Source organism: Anser anser (genome assembly GCF_964211835.1).
Source record: "Anser anser genome assembly, chromosome: 7".
Lineage (NCBI taxonomy): Eukaryota > Metazoa > Chordata > Aves > Anseriformes > Anatidae > Anser > Anser anser.
Window position 1 is genome coordinate 26,744,235 of NC_139727.1, and position 24,170 is coordinate 26,768,404.

The 24,170-nt window shown below is 47.6% G+C and overlaps 1 protein-coding gene across 6 annotated transcripts in view; it reads left to right on the forward strand.

Moving 5' to 3' along the window:
- Nucleotides 1-24,170, forward strand: part of HPSE2 (heparanase 2 (inactive)) — a gene marked incomplete at its 5' end in the record, with an annotated part of 110,022 nt that overhangs the window by 23,386 nt on the left and 62,466 nt on the right. For all 6 annotated transcript variants that reach the window (XM_083843461.1, XM_083843458.1, XM_083843459.1 and 3 more), the window contains one exon: nucleotides 695-856. In XM_083843461.1, coding sequence (XP_083699587.1) covers nucleotides 695-856 — 162 coding nt within the window. The remainder of the gene's footprint in view (nucleotides 1-694; nucleotides 857-24,170) is intronic.

The window sequence follows — 24,170 nt, forward strand, 5'->3', positions numbered from 1 at the left end:
AGACTGGCCACATCTTATTCTTGTTCTCCCCTGCTATCCCCAGCTTTGCATTTCCCCAGCAGGTGAGTTGTTCTAGGAGAGGGAATATTGTATTCTTATTTCACAATATGATTTTTAAAAGTGCTCATATGAAGAGAATATAATTATTAGGTAAGCTTCCTGCCTTCTGAATTGAATGTCAGGAGTTAGAAGTGTGTAGAGACCTGTTCTAAGAACCATGCTGAGTGAACAGGGCAAGACCAAGCCTTCTTCGCTGTCTTTGTCAAGCCATAGTAAATGGAAGGCAGGGGTCACCAGAACAGGATTTAGCTTTTTCTCATTATTTAGTGTCAAACACACCAGTAACAGCGTCATAATATAAATATTGTTGGGAGACACTTGCACTTTCCAGCAAGGGAGGGGTCATAGTTGTAAGAGCTCAACTAGCAGGCAGGTTCTGGATGGAAGGGGCGGAAGGTGGTGTGAGCCTCTTAAAGTCAATGACTTGAGCTTTCTGTGGGAGAAAAGGAGACCTGAGCAGAGGAGGTTCATTGGATAGGTGGATCCCAGGGGTTTGGACCCTTTTTTTTTTTGGGCTGCTCATGCTGAGTGATGGTTGTGTGGCTGTCATGTTGGCTGGTTCTGATCCAAGCGTCTGGTGAAAATGAAAGCTGAGGTTTGGCCATCTCCCTTTTTTCTTTCCCTTTTGCTGTAGACATTGTTCGCAGTGACATTGCCCTGGATAAGCAGAAAGGCTGTAAGATCGCCCAGCATCCTGACATAATGTTGGAGCTACAGAGGGAAAAGGCAGCTCAGATGCACTTGGTTTTGTTAAAGGAGCAGTTTTCAAACACATACAGCAACCTCACACTAACAGGTAAGGCTGCAAGACCAGCTCTGGAGCCAGGAGCTGTGGCTAGTTCTTGCTAACTCACAGGTGTGTTAAAACCCTCGGGTGCTTCACCTCGGTACGAATCAGCACCTCGCTGGCTGCCTCCGTTTCCTACCAAGATTACTGGGTTCTGGGAGGGAAAGGATCTGCAGGAAATTATGGTGGACTCATAAGGCCTCTGCAGCTGGCACCTCTGCAGACACTCCAGATTTGGTGCCTCTGGACAGAAGGTTTTCCGCAGTCTGACCTAAAGAGAATACCACAGCACGTGTAGCGCTGGAGAAATCTCCCTGCTAACTGTTCATGTCGGTGGGGCTGCAGCAATTACTAAATTTGGAGTCCTTTAAGCTGCAGCTGATTTTTTTATTTTTTTTTCAGAGCATGCACTTTGTGTGAACCCAGTAAATATTAAAGAGCAAATATAAAGGGATAATGGCCCAGACAGAGCTGAGAGGATACTCTTTTTCTGGCAACTGTTTGTATTATCCAGGGAACACAATCTCAAAGGATGGAGGAGACTGCCACATTTTGGATACACATTTAATGGTGCTTGTAAAGGACTGATGTCTTCAGGCAGTGAGTGGGCAGAAGGATGGGATCCCAGCAGCCAGCAGTGTCCTTTCATAGCTGTTCTTATCACTACAGCTGGATGAGCCACAGACGAGGAGAAGGAGGAAGAGGCTAATAAATCAAGCGAGATCCCCTTCCCCTCTTGCTGGGTCCTTTCCTGTGGAAGGCAGGGAGGCATCCCATTTTTACGGGAAGGAGGGCCCCGCGCTCCGGCCGGGGGGGTGCTGGCAGACCCCGTGGCGGCCCCCGCAGCTGGGCTGGGAGAGGCGAGCGGGTGCTGCGCAGCCTCGCACCCAGCCCCCAGCCCTAAGCCAGCATGCGTCCATGTCCTCCCCTGTCCCTGTGAGCCCTGGTGCCCCTGGGGACATCGACTGTGCCAACCTCTTGGGGACCCCCCCGGGGGAGGGATAGCCGTACCGGGGCTGGCAGGGGGCTCGGCTCCAGGGGCTGGTGGGCACTGGGGCCAGGAGCGTGGCTGAATCGCATCATTCCTGAAAGCCCAGCATTTAAATGGGATCCTCAGAGCCGTTTCTCATTCCCTGTAACGTAATCCACTTGGCTGTTTATTCCCAGTACAACTGCTGGAATCAACATTGTCAGCTTTTCCCCTGACAACTTGCTTACTTTCCACTAAACAAACTTCCCTCGAGAAGAGAAGCTGCTCTCCCCTATCCTCCTTCCCTCACTGCTTCAAAAGCTCTCAGGCATTGCTCACATATTTTACGGAACCTGCGGAGCAGAGGTGCTACCTGGTTATCAGCTCGGCTCTTAGCCTTTCCAAGTGTGTTTACAGGAGAGTTCACAAGGTTTTAGCTCCAACTCTCTAGGAGGGAGAGAGCAATTTCGCTGTAATATTACCCAAAGAACTATTTTAATGTCCTTTAACTCCCTTTGAATGTGAGCAGAGCAACTTCATAATTGTTATGAAGTTTAATCTTTTATTTCATAGACATAGTCTGAGAACATGGACTCTAGACAGCTAAGCATAATATTTAACTGGAACTCTACTAACTTGTGTAAATATTTCCCTTCTCCGTGATGGATCTGGTGTTTGGGGTGGGCAGAGGGGGTTGTACATCTGTTGCAGAAGGGCATTCCTTACCTTCAAAATTCAATCAGCCAGGGTTTGCTTAAGGACTTCTTTTTGTCCTGCACAATGTGTTTGTACGGTGCCGGAGGGTGTCCCCAGGTCGGCAGCAAGGTACACGAGGCGAGGTTTGGGAGCAAGGACCCAGACCTGGTTTGGGGAAGGATGTTGAAGGGGATCAGTGAGCAAGAATGGAGTGCCCTGGGGATCCCTGAAGATGAGGTTTCTCCCCTGGAGGGCTGTATCCAGGAGTCACTTGGTCTCATGCAGTGCACTCACTGTGGGCAACCCTGAGCACCAGTCCCACCCAGAGCAAAGGACTATTCAGCCCCAAGCCTCTGTGTAAACGGGGCTTCTGCTACTGCTAGTTCCTGCCATGCTTCAGTTATACCAAAGGAATGCAAATGGAGTGTCGTGCCCAAAGTCATGTGAGAATACTTACTCCCGTACTGCAAGCGTGGGCAAGTGGTATTGGCATCACACTTCCACGCAGTATCCCAATGTCTTTAAAAATGAAAGATCTTAGAATGCAAGGAGCATGATTCTGCTGTCCCCGGGGCACTGTTGTAAACCAGGGGCTTTTCCAAGTACAGTCACCAGTCGCACATAGTCCCCAGGGGGCTCCCTGTCCCAGCCACCAGGCAGGGTTGTGTCCTTGCACCGGGAGTTGAGCTGCTCCCAGCAGCAGGTACCTCCAAGGTAAGAGGCTGTCTTAAAACAAAATGTGCTTTTTGTGCTAAGACACAACTGAGACTGAGTGAAACCAGGCAGTCTTTCTGGCTCTTGTTCCTCCAGGAACACATGTTGGACTCTGGCTTAGGCCACTTCAATTTCTCTGGACAAGTATGAGCTTTCCTCTGCTCCTGTCTGCAGGCTTTCTCTTGCATCTTGCATTTGTTTGCTGTACGTGATCTCTCCAGGCTTACCGAGCCTGCCTGCCTGAGATGAGTGATAGTCTTTGATCTGTGACAGTGCTATTTAAATGCTGTATAACATTTTGAGGCTTATTAATCTTTGCTGCCTCCCTGTGCTGCTCAGAGATAGGTATCTCGTTTCACACGTCAGCATCTCCTGTGCTGCCAGGCCAGCCGGTGGTGGAGCAGGGAGGGTGCACAGAGTTGCCTGCCCTCTGGAAACCACTGCTTGCAGCTCAGCCCTTCCCTACAAACACCTCTCTGCTTCTGCCCAGCTGAGCTAACCGGAGCAGGAGGTGTTTCTTTTATGGCCCATATCAGCAGGAGTAAAAGTTGCAAGAGTCACAGCAGGCTCCCTTCCTTTGCAGCCCTCAGGAGAAATGTCCAGGTCACAGTGAGGGGATTTTGGAGCCCTGGTGATTGCACAGCGTTGGGCTGTCAGCGTGTGAGGTGTGAGGAACTGCCCCAGGGCAGGGAGACTCAGTGCATGCAGGTCTTAGTGGTGATCCTGGGGGGAGAGTGGGGCAGTAGCAGGCAGAGCTTTGACAGATTAAGTCTGAAACCCTCCATCTGTGGTGCCAGTTTGTGCTGGGCTGGTGTCCTGCATTTGTGCTTTGAAGGACTGGATATCTGCACTGTCTGCACCACACAGACTGGTTTCTGCACTGCTATTAAGTAAAGCCCGTTAAGCCTAATGGAAGAGGGAATTGCACAGGAGGTCAGCAGACATGTGTGAGAAACTGTCCCCTCCTGTATTTGCATGAAGTGTTAAGTGTAACTGAGCTTCCCAAGATACAAGGATGAACCATAAATAGTACGTTTGCCTTCAGGAGTTCCCATCCCAAGGAAACAAAATAGTGCCCCCCTCCTCATTCTGAACAGCAGAAAAGCGCTTCTTCTTTCTGCTCTGCCTTCTGGTCGAAGCTGCAAAGCAGATTACTTCCCTGCACCAGGAGACCGGTGCTGACAGCTCTCCAGCCTGTCCTACCACCCCACATCTGCGTCGGGAAGACAGCAAAACAACCGCAGGGTGTGCGGTGGGAGCCCCCCCGCCCTGCCACACCGCGCGACACGGCCCCTAAAGGCAGGGAGCAAGAGAGGAGACCCTCCCCAAGGTACACAAAGCTCCCGGCCCACCACACGTGTTCCCACGCTACTGGGGGCGCTCGCTGAGCCTCTTCCAGCCCCACCGAGAGAAATATACCGTATTTTATACCATCAGTATGCCTTTATCGTCGCCTGCGATGATGGCGAGAGCCCTGCTTGCTGCGGCAGGGAATCGCATGGCTCAGGCCAAGCACCTGTGACTTTTGTGTTTCCTGCACGTGTGGGCCTCCCCCGGTGGCCGGCGGTTCTGTGATTCCTGCTGAGGGAGGTTGCTTTGGGAGATGGGGGTCCTGGAGCAGGAGGTGTCGGCAGGGCCCAGAGCCCTCCTGTGGGGTGCTGGGGGGGTGCGTTGGGGGCTGACCTTGCAAGGGGCTGTGCAGGGAGTGGGGCAAGGGGCTGAAGGTGCTTTAGGTGCCTGTGCTGCCAGACGGAAAGGCTGCTTAGGTTGTTTTTGGTACAGTTTCCCCAGACATATAGTTTTATCTCAGTTTATAGCCAGTTTCCATGGAGGACACTCTGTGGGGCTGGAGGGGGGGGGGGCTTGTGAGACAGGACCCAGGGGGGTGTCTGACCACCTTCCAGAGGTAAGTGCAGCTTTCTTCCCTTTTCAACACCTTATTTTGGCTCAGCCTGAACATGATGTGGTCCGTACAGCGGCACTGTGTATCGGTGCTATTTTACTGGGTGCTGCAGCAGGGTGGTTGGTGCTGTGCTTGCTCCCCCTCTCCCTCTTTCTGAGGCTTGGTAACGGGCTGGCTATTGACTTCGGATCAAGCTGCCTGCCCTCCTCTCCATCACAGACCATTATGTTGTGCACGTTATCCACAGCATCATATAAAATAGATCTGAAAAGGACCTCAAGAGGGCATCTTCTAGCCTTTTCCATGACAAATCAGCTGTACCTGGGCTCTGCTCGGGGAAAGGTGTATAAGGAGAGGCAGTGTTTTTTATCCGACCAGCCAATACTGTTGGAAAAACAGACAGACTTCTGGGGGCTCAAACCTTTTATCAGAGGTGACGCAGGAAAAGCAACATTCAAAGCTAAATACACATTGAAAACATTTTTCTTGAGTTCGTCTCATTGATTAACACAACCGAGGTACTGGTGGAGCAGTCATGCCAGCAAAAGGGAGGCAATGACATTGTTAGCTCCAATGGGGGAGAGAGAGGGAGAATATAATTGCCTTGAAACAGAAGGATTTTCCAGGAGGAAGGGTCAGGAAAACTGTAATATGTCATAAAAGCGATATCTGTGCTGGGGCTGCAGATAGTGACTGGCAGAGTCCCTTTTGAAGATGGCTTGCAGGTGTCTTCTGAGATGTCAGCATCCGAGCTGAGGGGGTGGTGCTGGCAAGCACACCACGAAAAACATTCTCTTGTAACCAAGTGGGTTTGTGCCTTTATCAGCTGTTTATATGAGCTCATTCTGAAATGAAGTGGCTGTTTGTTTTTGCTACACAGCTTTCCGAGGGCATTTGGTGTGTAGCTGAAATATATCGTGGTCCCAAGAGTGTGTGTGAAGCCAGCAGGCTGCGGGGCTCAGTGGCAGGGCACCAGCATTGCGCTAGTTTCTGGGACATCATCATTATCAGACTTAACCGATGTGGCTTTTATTCTTAAACCTCCTGCAACTGAGAGTCCATACCCTGCTGCAGCAGTCAGCTCTAGGATGTAATTATTTATATCATTGTGCGGTTGAGGTTTCTAAAATCTCTCGCTTCGCTTTAGGCGCGTTACACCACGTCCTCTCCCTGTGGACAAGGAGAGCAGCGTACAGTGCTCCTTTCCTCCTCGCAGAAATCTCTTGCATATTTGAGGCTTGTTATCATGTTTCCCCTAAGACTTTTGTTCTGTGCGCTGAACGACTGCCTTTCTTTTGCTCTTTCCTCATGGCCATGTTATTTTCAATTTGAATGACACATGCGTGGCTGACTCTGCCTCTTGAGGTCCCTTTCAGCGCTCTTTAAATTTTTTGTGGTTCTTGTTTGCTTGGTGTCCCTTGGGCTCTCTCCACTTGGTCTGGGCTTTTTTTGAAGTGCCTTGCCTTGAAATGAGCCATGTTCTGCTGAGCTCTCTCTTGAGAAGAGCCGCAGGATTATTTCACGTCTTCTGTGTGACATTCCTGTCTGTGTACCCCTGTACAATCGTGGATTTTATTGGCATGGTACTGCTTGTTCATGTCTGCATTTTTGTGTACAGTTTCCCAGCCAGTTGTGTGTTCCCCGTATGGAATTTCATCTAGACTCTATTTTCCTAATTTGCTAATTAAAACATTATACAGAACTGAAGTTAAAGCCTCGCTAAAGTAAAGGTATATAACATCTGTTGCCTCTATCTCACATATGAGACTCCTTTTCTATGTCAAAGAGAAAGCAGGTTGGCTTCACATGGCATTGCTATTACTTCCAGCCCTTTCTCGCAGATGGGTTGTTTGATGATTTGTTCCAAAATTTTTTCCAGGAATTGAAGTTATGTTGACTGGTCTGCAATTTCCTTGATTTTTCAACCTGTTGAACATAGCCATCTATATTTGCCCTTTTGCAGTGTTCTGAAACCTCATTTGTCTTCCAGAAATTCTCAAAGATAGTTGCTGACGGACCTCAGGCCCATTTAGGAACATCACATTTAAGTAATCTTTCTTCTGCTCATTCTCTACTATAGCTTACAGTTGAGCTCTGCTGCTTTTAATTGCGTTAACTGTGTGGTCTGTTATCATTTTGCATGAAGTCTGAACCAACAAAAGCACTGAAACATTTCAGCTTTGTCTCTGTGCACAGCTCTGCAAGTTGTTGGCTATTGTGAAATACCTTTCTTGTGTCCCAATTTATACCTCTCTGCTTCCTGAGACAGCTGCAAGCCAACCCCCTGGGACCACTGCCTTCTCTTACCCTAATTAGTGGTTTTACAGCTCATTGTGTGCTGACGGCGTGTGTGTGTGAGAGAGGTCAGGAAGGTGAATCTCTTTTTCAGGTGACACTCTCTAGTCTGTTAAACAACACTTTGGCTTTCTCATTATCTGTTTTGGTTATTTCTTTTGTAACTGTAGGGAATGTGACTTCTTACCGCATATTTAGTATTTATTAAATTCGATTTACCATCCTATTTAACAAGCCTCATAAGAGAAAATATTTTATAAATTGTGTATCTTATAATGTAACTATAATTGTTGATTTTAATATGTAATGTCATTACCAGAACCAGCTTTTTCTGGGTGCTGTGTGGAGAATAAAGAAAACACATAAACCTAACAGAAAACAGATTTCTGTGGGGGGGGGGAGGGCTGACACGCACTAACAGCTTCAGGAGGGCTTGTGGCGTGTTCAGTGGCATAAAACCATCTATTAACCTTTTCTCCCTGCTCAGGAGGTGATGAACTCTTTGGTCTGTCTCTTCTCACTAATGTAGTTATCAAATGTCTCCTCGTTACCATTCATGATCCTTGCTGTGAGCAGTTTCTTTTGAATGCTTGGCTCTTTTGCTTTGTCCCTCTTCCCTTGTGCCCTCCCTTTGTACTCTCCCATAGCACTCTGTTGTAGCTTCCACTTCTTCGTGTGCTGCAGGTCGGGGGGACGGGGGGGTGGTGGTGGTTCTGATTTGCTCTCATCATACCCCCCTTCCCCTCCTGAACTTGCATTTGTTGCCTTATCTGGCTGCATGTTTGCCGAATACCATCTTCCCTGAGCTCCCTTTTCCTTCTGTGTGCAATCCTGCTTGCCAGTCCTCAGAGTGAGCTGCAGCTCAGCTCACAACAGGCTGCTTTTATTCTTACTCTCTCTCCGTTCCTAACGAGTACGAACACCCTCGTTTGTGATCCCTTCCCCACATTGCTTTCTACCTTCGCACTTTTGCTGGTTCTTTGTTGATCAGAACCAAATCTCGAGAAGCCTCCTTTCTAGTGCAGTTCCTGTCTCCTCTCTCAATTTTTTCCTCGGTGCATTCCAGGAACTTGATGCAAGACTGTGTCTGATGTCTTCCTTTCCCAGCAAATGTGTGGGCAGTTAAAGGTCCCTAATTACCAGCGGGTTCTGTATTTCAGATGCTCCCAATAAGCCTGTGCTTCTGATCTCCCTGATCTTGTAGCCTGAAGCAGACCCCCAGTGTGCCAGTGTCTGGGCTCCTTCCACTCTTATGTTACACAGAGTTTTTATACCTGCCCTCTGCGTGACTGAATTTCACCCCTGCTTTTTTTGCCGGGCCCCAGGATCATCCAGGTCTTCTCATGGGATGTTTCTTGCTCCCTGAGCTGCTGATGGCTTCCCTCTCTGCCAGCCCTGGGCCCAGCTTTGGCTTCCAGCCTCAGGATCCTGGGCCCTTGCTTTGCCTCTCGCTGCCCCGTGCAGCGCCTACGTGCAGCACTCGGGGCACTCCTTCGCTTTTCTCTTTTCATAAGCGGAACAGATTTGGCTCCTCAAGCTCCACTTTGCAAAACTCCAGTTGTAGCTCCTCCTTTGTCTTGCGGCCTTGCAGGACAGACTTTTCCATCCTGTCGATACGAGCTCTATATTGTTTTCCCGTACGTGTATTATCTTGCACTTGGCTGCATTAAAGCACGCCTTGTTGGACCGTGGCCATGCAGCCATACAAATCGGATCGCAGGGTGAACGCGGTCTGTTTTGTTCGTTATTTACTAACCTGCTTGTGCTGTCTGCACGCTGCCTCCAAGGATTTTATATTTATCTAAATGATTGATAAAAACACTGAGTCATGTGGGGTCGGAAGCGGGCTATGAATGTTTTTGTCATGTCAGCCACTTCTCGCCATCTACTTATGCTGAGCTATTCTTATTAATGCAAGTTCTTAAATCAACTTGTAACAGTTAGATGGGACTTCATTCTGTACGATGTATGTTGGCTGGTAATTAGTTGAGACACTAATGTAATGAATTATCGCTAGATTGTCAAATTAGCTTTTAATTAATTTATCTAGGTCTGATGCCAGGCTGACTGGCGGCAATTCCCCAGGCAATTAGCCTGTCCTGCTAAATACCAGCACAGGGTTTGCACTCTTGTACCCATCTAGAATTACTTGGCATTCCAAGATTTATTAAAAATTAGCGTCAATGGGTCAGAGATCTCCTTAGCATACTTAGAGGTGCAAATTATCCAGGGCAGATGACTTAACTGTGTTTATCTAAAGCAGATGTTATCTAACACATCTCTCGATCATTAATAAACTGTGAAGTACATCATCTTATTAGTTCATCATCATATATTTTCCTCCAAAACAAAGTGCTTATATTTATATTTTTGTAGCTAAGTCAGTAATTTTATCATGTGGACAGAATAATGGACCTATATCTCTGTTCATGTTTCCCTTTTCTTTATATTTAAATTCCCACTAATAACTGTGCAAGATATTATATTTTTCTTCATGTCTTTAAATACTTTATAATTTTTCTACACTTTGTAATTTCCGATTGTTTGATATTTCTTTAGCTTTATAATTGTAGCTTATTTTATTTGCTCTTCTAGCTGTCTATGCCACTTTTTAAGGATGGGTTTTCATCCAAAATTCCCTGCTTTTTTTGGTGCTGGAATATGCTGCTTTTGGCCATCTAAAACCCTTAAAGTTTAAATAGTCTTTTATGCAGTATTTTGTCCCAATCATTTCCTTACAGAATTTTTCTCAGCCTGGAGAAGCTGAAGCACCTCGTGAATGTATTTCTGGCTGGTATTACGTTCAGTTTGCCCAGCTTCACTAGCTCTTCTCCAGCACCCATTTGGAGCCAAGGCTGCCTATATGGACAGACTGTGTGTGCCAAGTTCTCTGCAGTTTAAAAAATAAATTAAAAAAAAAAAATCTAGCAAACTGTGACACAGCAACAAATCGCGCTGCAGTCGGAGGAGTATCATCAGGTTCAGCGCTCCAGCCACCATCCCAACATATTTTCTCCCCGAGAAAAATAACAGGACCGGTATTTATGTGCTGCTGGAAAGCTTTGCAGCTGGGAATCAGGACTGCATGTCCGCGGGGTGGTTGCCTCCTCTGTGGCGTACAGGATGCATCTGACGGCCCCGTGCTCCGTGGCTGGGCTCAGACGTAGAGAAAACAGGAGAAAGGAGAGGTGTGGGGGGTGAGGAGCTGCAGCCAGAGCCGGGCTCCTGCCTGTGCTGCTCGGTGGGGGCACTGCCTGCTGGTGGGAACGCGGTTGGCTTCCCAGGATTTGTTCTCCGGTTGCTCATGCTAACCCCTTTTCCATCTGTCTGCTCATTTATTATTTACTGCTTTCTCTTGCTCTCTTCATTAGTGGCTCCTGGTGCTCCTGGCTCAGGATGGGGGACGTGAGGGATGCAGCGAACACCCTCGTACTGCTGCTCTGCCTGCGCCCCTCGCCGTGGGGACAGGAGCCTGTGGCATGCAGTGTTAATCAAATTCTTTAACGCTTTTCCAAGTTGAGGAAAGGGTCAAAATCCTGGAAACAGGAGGATCTCCAAGTCCCACCCGCGGTCTGTGGTCTGCTTTTACAGAGGCTCATGCTGGGGATGGGTGCGCCAGGGGTGGGAGACAAATGTGGGAGCCTGTGGGAATGTATGCCCTGCACGGCTGAACGTGGTGGGAGAAGAGCGAGGCTGCAAGGTGTTCAAAGGAAACTTTGGATCTCTTTTTACTTCATTAAGTTTTATATCGGGTTGCTGTGCCAAGAGACACAATCATTGACTTTCTTGAAGAAATGAGAAACTCCATGAATTTAAGTACTTTTTTTATTTTCTGTTGAGAAGGTGGCAAAAGCAGACGTTTTGTAGGAGAAACTGAAACCAATTCAACTATAATTCTATTAACTAATTAGGGTAGCCCTGGAAATGGGGCTGAGACTCGCAGTCCTTTTTTCTTCTCTTTGCTGGGGCACTCCAAGAGTCGGATCACCTGGGGAAAGCATGTTTAAGAAATACCAGATGGTCTCTGCGATGCTCCAGCTGTGGACAATCACTCCCAGCCAGGCAATCTGCCTTGCTGTCGAAGCCCTCTAAAACTGTGCTGCCCATTTGTCATGCTTCTCCAATTGCAGCGCTCTGGATAGCTTCTTTTTTCCCTGTCTGGCTCTTCCTTTCCAGTTTTTATCACCCACCCCCTCCATGAGCTAATGTAGTAACATCCCTTCATTGGCTATAAATCCATTGAAGAGCCATATATAAAATATTACTTTGTTAGGGAAGATTGGGAAACATCTGTTTTTTACCCATAAGAGTCAGTCTCTACTTGTCTCGTATGACGATGTGACTATTTATATATTTGTAAAGTAAAAAGAAAGAGAAAGATGGGAATCCTAGAAACAATTTGAGTGGAGCCTCTAAATGGAGGAAACTGATTCAGCTCTGGGATTTGTTTGGAGGTTAATGGGAAGGAAAAAATAAGGAAGGGGGGGATGACACAGTCCAATAAGTTGTTTAGACGTCTGACAAAGTAATAGTTGTACCAAATGCAGAAGGTCCTTCTGGAAACCTTTTGATGTTGGCTAGCTGTTCCTTGTCACTCTCTGGCACGTACACCCACAGCCTGGCTGGGTGGGTAACCCTTTTTATGTCGTCTGTGCAGAACAGGAACCTGGGCACGGTGACAGTCCTTAGGTCGGCAGGAGGCTGTAACCACAGGTGTTTGTGTATAGCAGTGGAAGTGGAAATTGTACCTCCGGAGACTTTGCGTTTAGGTGGGTACAGGGGGCAGATGCCCTTTGCCCGGCCTGCTTGGCACTAGTGCCTGGCAGAGCAGCCTGATTTTGTGTACATATTTGTGATAGTTTGTGGTTATATATATATTATTTATTTATCCATCAATTTATTTATTTATTTATTTTGGGTGGTCCTTTATGGTTCCAGGAGTCAGACTCAGTGATTCTTGCAGGCCCCTCCCAAGTTGGTACGTTCTAAGATTTGACTTGTATGTCATGATTCTACATGCGTGGCACTTAACAGATGTCTCCATCCCCCTCGCCAAGTGTCTGTTGTCTTGTTTGCCAAGGGGCCTGTGCCACAGCTGTTTCTGTGCCCCGTGAGGCTGGCATACAGGAACCAAGTGCCGGAGCTCCTAGTGATGGCTGAGCTTCCATGCTGCTCTCCTCTCTTTCTGGCTGGGTTCAATGCCCTCAGCTTTCCCCTTGCGGCACAAACATGAGAACCCATGCTCACGTCTCTCATCCTTAGTGTTGCAGGTTGTTATATTGGTTTGGACCCAGCTTGCTTCTCTGGGGTGGCAATGTCCCACAAAGGACATCCTCCCCACCCTACCCACCAGCCCTGCACAGCCCACATAACCTCCACAATGGACAGCTGCCTGCTTTCCCCAGCCTGTCCAAAACCCAACTCCATGTTCATCTCCCCCATTTAACCCTCTCCTGCCTTTCCCATAGGGCGGCATCTTCCCCGTGTCCCCATAAACTGCTCCCGCTCCCCTTTCCCTGCACAGCAGCTGTTGTGCTGCCAGGGCTCAGCTGGGTCTGATGGATATCTGCCTTCGTCATAGCCTCATGGCCCTTCTGCTGGATTCTTATGGTTTTTCCTTTCTCATCCTCCCTGTTGTGCTCCCTGCCATCATGCTGTGCAGCCTCTCTTGCTAATCAGACCTTGGGCCCTCTTCTCTTTGCCTGGTCGGTATCATGCTCTGCTCCAGCCCTGGGCATGGTGGAAACCCCACATGACACCACCTCCAGCTGGTGCGGCTCCCCGCTAATGCTAGTGATGGGTATAAGGCTATTTTAAAACGGTAAGATATTAAATAGACATCACTGCTCTAACACCTGCTGTATCTCTGTGCTCACAGTGCCAAAGCCTTCAATTATGTCACATTTTGTGTCAGGGGACTGGTGGAAAATCTGCTGCCTGGCTCTTGCAGTCTCCTGTTGTTAGCAAGCTTCAAGTCTGGGAGTGGTATCTGAGTTCTACATGTCCGTGTGCTTTGATGCTGGATGTAAATAGGGTCTTTACAGGATCAAAGAGTACAGGCTGTATTTGTGAGGTGGAAGTGGTTAATGAAAAAGGAGTTGGAGATCTCATGTTGATAATGAAAAAGGAAATGCTGCAAATAGCAGGGTGGGCACGGGCAGCAGTGGCTGGGAGGACAGGCTCTGTTCCTCCCTGTGCCCAAAGGGAGCCCTGGAAGAGTCAATGGGAAGCTTTAACATTGGAGATGGCATTGGTGAGGCAGTACTGGGCGTTGAGTCCAGTTCTCCTGTCCATTTTACAGAAGAAAAGATGCTGTCGAGTTACAAAATATTCAGAAAAGAGCAATAAATGTGACCAAATCCTGGAAATATGGAGTTGTCGACAAGGTTCTAGTGAGATTCGTCTACTTATTTTGTCCAAGGGAAAATTAAAAAGTAACTTGATCACAGTGTACAAGTACCAACAAGGGGAAGAAGGAGCTCAGAGCAAAGAGCTTGAAGCGTTAGCAAGGAAAGGCACAAAGAGAACCTATGATTTAAAGCCTTGTGCAGGACAACCCTGGGCTAATAATGTGCAGATTTATAATGCTGAGAATAAATGTTGGAACACTTCTACCTAGGTATGAGGTGAATTAACAATCAGTCAGCCTTAAATCAAGGCTCTTGCTGAAACTGTTTCAGACAGAAGTTATGGATTTTGTGTGGTAATTATTAGGTTAGGTCCTCTAACCCCTATCAAACAGGAAGCAAAACGATGTTATATTAATGGTCCTTCCATCCTTATAATCCGAATAAATGTGTAAGGTGAGTGTGCCCATTAGAGAAGAGCTGATCACAGTGATTTGTTGCTCCCTGAAACCCAGCTGAATTAATTAGCCTTTGCTAGTAAATTGGCCAAATGGGCCCTTCACCCTGCAGGGAACGATGCTGAGGTCAGACTATGGTTTTTGTCCTGGCTGAGCAAGGATGCGAGTTCAGCCCCTGCCTAGGCCAGAACTTGTCTGGCCTTGGCATCACGTGCACTACAAGGAAGATCAAGTGTATGTCTGGGCTGTTTGGCCAGAGTTGGCTGGATTTAGGCAAGCTGAGCTGCTCACTGTTGCCATAACGCCCCCCAGACAGGAGCTGATGGGCTGACCAGGACAGTGGGGTAGTAGTCATTCTGCCATCAGGTCCTTCCCCAGACCAAGATCCAGAGCCCAAACAGCTGAAATGCAAGAGATTCCCCAGGAGGGGCCTGCGTTTGATACGGTAGTCTTTATTTTCCTGCTTTATTTTAAAGCTTGTTCATTCCCCAGGAAAAAAAAAAAAGATTTAGCAGATATTTCATTGAAAAGTGTAGTAGAGCTACTTCTGAACTTTGGTGTCCAAAAGTTCATTTATGATCTTGCTATATATAAATTCCCAGATCTAGGGTTTTGACACAGAAATAGTCTTCATTTGATAGAATGCTACAAATTCAAGTTTCAGAAATTATCCTCTTGAGCCATCTCCGTGGTGTTTGGCACCACGACAAGTCATTAGTCAATCCTGAAATAGTCATCAAGCAGAGAAACAGCTTATTTTATATACTGTTTCTTAGAGAGTTAAATATTTCCACATATTCAAGCTCTGATTGGAGTCTTGAATCCTTTCCAAATGTTCAACCTGTAAAGATATTTGAGAACCCCAGGACTTCGACTCTTTCCAAAAAATGATAGATTTCACTTGAATTTTCACAAATGGAAAACCACAACTCCCCATAGCTGCAAAGAAGCAGCTGTCATACCAGGTATGGAGTATGAGAAAACACTTTCTAAAAGCTTCAGGGACTTCCCATTATCTGGAAGTTTTTAGTGCTCTTAAAATTTGTGAAGAAAATAGTGGTTTTTTTTCAGGCACAGCGTTGCCTCAGATAATCGGCTGCACCTGTTTGGAAGCAGCGCCTTGCGTTGTTCCTTATGTAGGCTGTTGCACGTGTTTTTGTTAATTTTTCCTAGAAACCCAAGTGTCAACAAATCAGAGCCTGCGCAAAATCACTAATTGGTGTTTCTGAAGCACTTTACAATTGGAAGTCTGATGTCTGGAGCAACTGAAGCAGGCTTCAGAGTTTCACAGCTGAAACCCTGGGGTGTGGGGATACAGACAAAAAAAACCTAAGAAATCAATAGATCTGGATAAACAGCTCCAAACCTAGTGCTGCTTTTGTAGTTGCTGCTATTCTTGTGTGGATTTTATTAAAAATAAATAAATAAATTAAAAATCTCGATTCAGAAACTGGGAAAGATTTAGGTAATAGTGGGCTTCCTACAGGAAGGGTAAATGTTGGGGGAGATTCAGCGCAGATATGCTAGATGGAAATTGGGAAATGAGGGGTTAAGTCACGATGACGTAAATCTTTGTTCTGCATTTAAAATAATAGTGCTAGGGTAATTCTGGTGTTGGGGCTTCTGCTTTTATTGGCTGATAGGTTGCCAAAACGTGTGGTGTTCTGAACTGGTAAATGATTCCTATTTATAGGACAGGTGTCTTCTGAAGTCCTGAGTTCAGTCTGTTCTGTAATCCCAGATCCTGTTTCTGATCTGTTTAATAACGTGTGACAGAAGACGACAGGAACCTTACAGGCTGAATCGGGCTGGGAATGTTTTTAATTTAGCTCTGCCCAGCAGAGAGGACCGCTTGCTGCAAAGGGTGTCTTTTCATAAGAGGCTCGTTCTTCTAAAATTCATTTTTGGACTTTTTTCATCTTGAAACATGTTGTTTGGCTCATTTACATGCAGCCCAAACACTGCTGAGTGTGCCAGCCTCCTTTTGTACTGACTCGAGAGGAAAATGCTTTCTACATATATTATTTTTTGCACATCTTTTCTAATGTTCATGGGAAAAAACAGTGCACTTGCTTTAATTGGAGAGTGTCTTTTGCAAACATCAGGAAAATGTGGTCTAAGGGGCTAATGAGGAGCTCTGAGCATGAAGAAGGGTGATGCTTTCATGGGTATGTGGTGGACAGCCCTGGGGGCAGGGCTGAGGTATGTGCAAATAATCCCTTGTTTCCACCAACATCTACGTTAAATAGGTTTAGGATACACAGTTACATCAAACAGGGGGTTGGATTAGTTGCAATTAGTTATGTGACTGTCAAAATGATGGTGGCTTGTGAGGAGCAGCTTGCTAGGGGCTGAACGCTGAGGATGCCGTAGTGCCAGAAAAAGGACTGGGTCTGGGGGAGGGGGCCATGAGAACTGGATGGGAGGTTTGGCTCCTCTTCAAGCTGTTCCTTAGTCTTCTTGGCCAGCTGGTGCGAGATGTTATGTTTGTGTTATTTCTGGAAGTCCCTGAGGAGCTGGGAGTAACTCTGTGCCTCCTGTTCCTCTGTGCAAGAACAGGAGGGCAGTCCAGGAGCAGCACGAGCCTTTGCCTTCACCCCTCTGTTGTTCTAGGGTTTGGCCCCAGGTGGTGCAAGCACTGGTCCTTCCCCAGACAGAAGGTGCAAGAGGAGGGATGCAGGCTGCTGTGCCGATCTGTGGTGCCCCTGCCTTCTTCCACTGCCTCCATCTCCTGGGCTACTTTGGTTTTCATCCAGCCATCTCTCCAAGTTTCCCCAGATGTGTCCTCCTGTCCTGGCAGGTTTGGGGGGATTCAAGTACCACTGGGCCTTGCAGGCTGCGTGTTGCGTGTACAGAAACTCTGCACGGCCACATGTCTGGGGAACCCACATGTGTCCGCACACGCGGGAGTCCTGACCGGCTGCCAAACGTCTGGAGATGTAAGGAGTGCCCGCATGCATGGGAGCCCTGAGCTGCTGCTTGTCCGGGAACTGATGATGCCTTCTTGGAACTAGACCCTCTTGGGGAGCCTTGGATGGACCAAGTGTGCGTGTGTTATACGATTGCTCCTAGTGAGCTTGAAGGAAATGCAAGATCTCAACGAGGAGCTGGTCTGCGCGTGTCCAAGCCCAGCACGTCCCTGGAGGGATTAGGCTTGCTGCACATGCACAGCCTGCTCCATACAGACATGCATACTTGGGAAATCCCAGCCAGCTTGTGCTAGGCCTTTATGTTCCCTTCTGAAACGTGGGTGTTTTCAATCAGAATCAGTAGGAAGGCACTCTGTCATGGCCTGGCTTCGAGGAGGCATGATCCTGGGTATGTCCGGAGCCTCAAACTCTTTTTCCTTGCCAACGCTCTGTGATTACTTGCCTTTGTCCCCTTTCTGTGCAGGTCCCTGCAGGGGTCTGTGTGTTCCCCTCCTCTTTGCAGCAGAGAAGACCCACAATGTTCACTCCTAGCTCTGAGAAACGAGCAAAGCTGCTTTGCATCGCTCGCTGTGTGGCGTGCCAGGGCTCCCATCAGCTATGGCCAAGGCACCAGCCGCTGATTCCCTGAGTCCCCCTTCCAGGGGATGAAACTCTCAGGATATTCCCTTCTTCTCCAGGGGAACAGATTTGTTTTGGCATTCGCCCTGGTGTGCACGCTCCCTCTAGTGAATTCCAGGGCTAAAAAATCGTGTGGGTTTTAGGCAAGAGCTGCCTCGCTTGTCATTTAATGATTCCACCTCTGAACTGGGACCCTGTTCCTTCCCTTGCTGCCTTGACGATATCTCATTTATCTTTTCTTCTTTTATTTAGTTTTTCCTACATTTTTCGCACATTCTGTAGATTCTCCTGCATTCCAAGTGTCTTATATTTTCATGCCTCCTTTTATCTCTCTATTCATCTACCCCAGTATAGACAACAGAAATGCTAAGTCCACATAATCTGTAGAAAGCATGAACCGGGTTGTTAGACATTTTCCAAACATTACACTTCATGGAAATATTTTCCTGTAAGATGTAGAAATGAAACAGCTGTCTCCCGCTCTCTCCTGGGCTGTTCCTGTGCAGGCTCTCCTGCTCTCTGAATTTACAGCACCATCCCTTGGACAAGTGACCAATGGCCGGCTCCAAACCGCTGTATTTATGATGTGCCGGGCGGTGGTTAAGACGGTGGTGTGTTTACGCAGGGTGATTAACGTACCGCAAGACACCCAGGGCAATGTTTGCAGAGCAGGGAGTGTTTTGCCAGCTCGATTGTCACTAGGAGATGTGGAGCAGGTCATGGCCGATGGCTTGCTGCATACCCCTCTCTGTATGAACTTTTGGCAGTCAGTCTCCTCCCGCCAGGCTGTGGGATGGGCAGGGATGCTCCTGACTTGTGCGTCCTCCCTCCTGCCTCATCCCCGTGCTCAGATGAGTGATTACAAACCCTCGAGCTCCTGCCAGGAGCTCGGTGCTGGTGGAGGGAGCAAAATGAAGTGGGTGCCCTGAGGAACCCAGCGCCCTGGCTGCTGGGGCTGGTCCCAGCATGGGATGGCAGCCTGAGACCCCACGGGGTCCCTGCCCACCTGGACATGCTCCAGATGCCCCCTCCTAACACCACTGCTTATTCTGCCTATGTAATGTCATTTCAGCATTCTGCTGAAGGTGTATTGATCTGCTGAAGGTAATTATTTCTTGAGTGTAATGGCTTTTTTTTGTAAGTTTAATGCATCAGCGGAGTTTTCTGTGCTGAGAAGGCCGATCAGGAAAAACAAAAGAAACCACAGTAAAAATGATTGGGCTGAAACAAGCAATCCTTATCTCCTGGCCTCTGTGTGGAAAGAAGTGGAAGCAGGGCTTTTTGGACAGAAGTGTGAACAACAGTGTTGGTGTGAGCTAGAGCAGAGTGCGCTTCTGAGCAGATGATGGAAGAGGAGAGAAATAGCAAAATTCGTATGTTACCATCACCAAAGTGAGCAACCGGAAAAAGAGTAGGAGGGACCAGAAACTGCTTGAAGACTCGCTTCCCTTCAGTATTTTGCTGGAAACAAGAGAGCAGATACTTGCAGGCAATATTCCAAGCTCAGGTTATGTCTTAAAACCTTTTCTGAAACAGGATTTTTGGCTACAGCCCATCCTCAACCTGAATGACTGGGTGACACCACAGGGAAGGAACCAGCAAACCATAATCTAAATTTCAGGAATTTGTTGACTGTGCATCCATTATGCTACCATTTTATAACTCTCCATATCATAATTAGCTGCTTTTAGCTTTAACCTGGTGTTACCAAGCGGAACTGCACTTACCCATCAACTGAGAAGTTGATTGCCCGCTGAGAAGCATGATGCCTACATGCAGGCAGGATGGGCGCTCTGCTCCTGCAGGAGGACCGGATCCCTGCAGAGGTGCCTGGTTGCTTTCCAAGCCCCTACCTCCCAGATACACTGTGGAGCTCTCACGGGAACTACTGTGGCACGTGCACAGCTGGGGAATAGCAAGGCATCAAATGAGCTGTGCAGAGCCTATCTGGCATGTCAGAGCTGCTGTGTGTTTGCAGCATGCCTGAATTGTGTGCCATGGACCGCTTCCTACCTTTCTGTCTTCACCTTTATCATATTTACATAAAATAACATTCTCTGTGTAAACACTTTCCCTTCTTAGTTTCTGTGGCAAAACTTCAAATAACTGAGCTACTCTCAGTGATGGATGCTGCGCAGAGGAGCAGGCTGTGTCAGGACTCGGTGCAGGTGCATCAAGGTTGAATAACTGGTGGTGTTGCCCATATGTTCAGGGTTGTCTCAGACACCAATGGATACCTAAATGTTGTTGGTGTGTGTGTATTTTTTTTTCTGGGTAGCCTGCAGGGCTTTTCATATCTTTGCCAAGTGCTGTTGTGTTGTCTCACTCTTCTGGGCATGACACAACACTTGGCACAGCATCCCTCTGTGCTTTGCCCTTGCAAAGACTCCAGAGTTTTTCCCTTCAATGTGACTCAGAGGGGTACGTGAGGGCTTCCAACACTATGAATGTGCGTGTGGACAGCATGAAGGGAAAAAATCAGGTCACTTACCAGTGCCAAACTCTTCAAAACATGCTGTTCATGTGCACCTCAAGCACTTTCCATCCCTCTTCTCTGCCCTGGAGTCCCTTGAATTCTTAGGGTGGGAAGAAATGAGAGATGCTGGCGATGCACACTTTCCAACTATTTCTGGCTGTATAGATCAACTGTGGTTTCTCACCAACCTGCTCACCTGTTTGGGGCAGTAGGGGATGTATGCTGTTCAGCGTTCACAGATGGCAGTACTCCCCCAGCACGCTGGATGGGAGCATATCCAGCCGTGCCAGGGCAGCTTGCCCATGCGTTAGCAGTCCTCAGCACAGCTCTGGCCATGCCAGCCCGTCTTTTGCAAGCAATTCCTGGGTGTGGGATGGTGACTGGAACACTTGGACTCACAAGCTTATTTTGGAGGCTGTTAGATAATTACAGTAGACGGGATATTTGGTGCAAGTTGGGTTTGGTGCCAGGAATGTCCCTGGACACTTACCAGCACAGACATAACCGCCCTGTCCTACCCTCATCCATCTGCTGGAGACCTCCTCAGGACTTTGCTGAAGTAGCCTGCCTTGAAGAAGCAGGATGCAGCACATTTTATTTCTGAATTTGGCTTTTTCTCGTGTTTCATAAATCCCAGGTTTGCTCCTGCATGAAGGGCCAAGAAAGAGCAGCAGGTATCTGGCTAAGGCAGTCCTCAGACAGGTCCTGGGTGTCTCTTACAGAAACATGTTTGTGATTCAAAGTGTTCATCTCTGTAACCCAGCATTGAAGAGTTGTGGGATGGATTTCTCTCATAGTTCTGTTACAGGAGAGTGCTCAGTGAAAATCCCATCCTTTGCCAATGTGGCTTGTGCTGGATGAGGCTGCGTGCAGAAGGGCACGGGAGGGAGGGCACTTGGCTTGTCTGCATGTCTCTGAGCACCCTGGATGCTCTCCCACGGGCTTCAGGCTTTGCAGGGAGGTGGTTGGAGGTGTAGCCTCCCACTTGCTACGGCTTTATGGACATCCCAAGTGGCTTCTAACTTGGTCTGTATGCATGAGCTCTCTGGAATTTTGTGGGTAGGAAGTTCCTGTTTTCTCTGGTTTCTCTGGAGTCTCCTCCAAGTGCATGATGATCTGCTGGCTGTTGTCTGAAAGCTCATGGAGCTCCCCATGGCAGCAAGATTTGGAAGTGGATAGCTTTTCAACTTATCGGTTTTGGATAAATAGAGGAAAAGAATAATTCTCTAAGTGTACACGTAGAAATAGGAAAACCCAGAAAAAGCAGCAGAACTCTGGCAAGTCTCTGGAAGTAAAAGTCCTGTAGTTCAGCATAACTTGGATGTAGCACTGCTGCTTTGACCAGGGACTGTGGCTATTGATGTGTCCCTGCAAGAAGGTGACACCAGCTAAAGACAGTTTGTATATTGGGATGTAAAGTGGGTTACAGACTTCACATTTCTTATTTCTTGCATTTGAGGAATACATTACTGGATTTGAACACAACCACTGTCAACTGCTATTAAAAAGATTTTTCGGAACTTTCCTGGACTTAAACTCACTTTGTGAAGGGGGAGGTGGCAGAGGGATCAAAGGAAAATGCACAAGTATATGGCTAATCTAAAATGAATGTCTCAATCCTATTATTTCAGAGCAATTAGCAATAATACTCTTCTGGTTGTTTGCTGACTATACGACAAAAGGAAAAACATTTCCTTCTGTATCTGTTTCATGAAAAGTTTGTAACTTGCTTATCTATGTTGGTATCAAAAACATCATATGTGGCACTGCCTTAATGACTCCTGGGTTGCCTACAATGTCTTTGAAGGAAAGTGTATTCAGCTGTTGGAGATGCTTATAAAGGAGCTAAATTAATCTCTGTTCCCGAGCTTTGCAAAATAGGTTAAATCAACATGCAGTACTCGGGGATGTTATAAGCTCAGACATACACACAGTGAGGCTACTGAATTAAGAAATAACTGCTGTTTACTGTTTGAGCAGCTAATTGTAATCATCTCTTTATTTTCTGTGTACATTTTGCCAGGCAGAGATTATCAGAAAACTTAAAATGAGCTTAATACTGAAATGTACTGTTTTGCACAATTACTGTTTGTGCAAAGCCCAAAGTTTCAGCGAGAGCCAAATAATGTGAATGGAGAGCAGAACTTGAGAGTATGTAACACAGAGCATGCTAGTGTGTTAAAAAGTTGGGCACAAGAGTTGCTCTTCAGTACAAACAGCCAACCCCTGTTTCCACTACCCTCGGCAAATGTTTATTTGTTCCCGAATGCTTAGTCTTGTATGACTAATGAATTTAAAGTGTTCTGAAAATGTTGGCCTCACAGCGCACTTCAATACATGAAAAAACTTGTGCTTTAAGTCTCGATACTAATCCTTAGCATTAACTTTTTCACGTCCTGTGCCATGTACCTTTAGGGACTCTCACAAGTTGGGAGTTGGACTCAGTGATCCTTCTGGGTCTCTTTGAACTCAGGAAATTCTGTGAAGTTAATTCTGTGCCACGTTTGTCCATGCCTGATGGCAGGGTGAGTCTTTGACTCGTGTGACTTGGTGCTGCAGCACCGAGACATCCAAGAAGTGTTGGGTAAAAGTCAAGAACGTGCATAGCACCTAAAAGAAAAACGCATGCATTTTGCAGTTAGCGTACGACAGATGTTTTTTATCAAGTGTTAGTGCCAGGCAGAACTAGACCCAGGTACACCACAAGGGCCCTACAATGCAGGAGGAGAAACAAGCTGGAGAGTGAAGGGACTGCTTGCATTAGGCTCAAATTTTGGCATCCCTTTCATTTTCTAGCACAGTGACTATCTCCTGCTTCCATGTCATGCAACTTACAATGGGAGTTGCTGCTGAATTGCCAAGTGAGGAACTTGGGACTCGGTATCAAGTTCTCTCAGCACTGCTTTTGGTATATACAGTGACTGTCCTCCAGGGGAACAAGGGCCCTCAGGAGCAGAGACCTTAATGGGCATGGCTTTTCTCCTGCAGTTTGGAAGGATGTTGCAAAAGAGATAGTGAAGTCCATCTGTGCAGTGACTCTAGCCCAAGCATGTTTGGAAACCCAAACTGCTATGGAAATGACTTTATATGTGATATTCAGCCCATATATGTAGTGTTTAGAGGGCTTGTGTCCTGGGAAGAGCCGTCCAGACCTCAGTGCCTCTCGAGGACAAACCACCACACCTGAACCTCAGCGCTGTGGTCTGGAGCTGCAGATCCACCCTCAGAAGTGCCCTGTGGTGTGCAGCCTAAGAAGAAGCAAAAGCCACTTCCCATTCTCATGTGGGATGTGACAGAGGGGCTTTGCCTCTTGGCTGCAGCTCTCCCACCGCAGCAGAGCAGTGTGAGCTGGCCGTGAGCCTGAAAGCCCTCCTGGAGGAGCCCAGGAGCAGACGTGCCAGTGCCCACCCCACAGCTAGCTCCCTGGCCAAGCCGGACAGCACGCTGCCAGCACCGCTGCCCAAGCTGCTCGGGTCTCAGAGGGGCCTCTGGGGCTGCTGGAAGACAAACGAGTCCCTCCCTTCATCCTCCCCCCTGGAGCATCCCTGTGATTTATGCGACTCCGGGTTTTAGCTTGTGTTTACTCTGTGGAGAGCCTGATGGCTTCTCTGTTTGCCTTGGTGCTTGCCTTAGCACATTGTTCTTGCTGCTGACAGTTGTGCTGGCCGCGGCTCCGCGCTAGTTTTATTTGGAAAGTAGCAGGAAGCAGCGAGGAAGATGGCAGTGAGGAAGATGTTGCAGGTGGTGCCGCTGGCTGGAGCTCCTGCCCCGTGCAGGCAGCTCCCTCCAGCACTGCTCAAGGGGAAGCACAGAGGCGAGGGAATCGAGCAGGTTTAAGATGCTTGGAGCCTGACTTTAACCACCTCCTGGCAGGCAAATCCCCCTGGGAAGCATCAGGCTGCTGGAAGAAATGGTT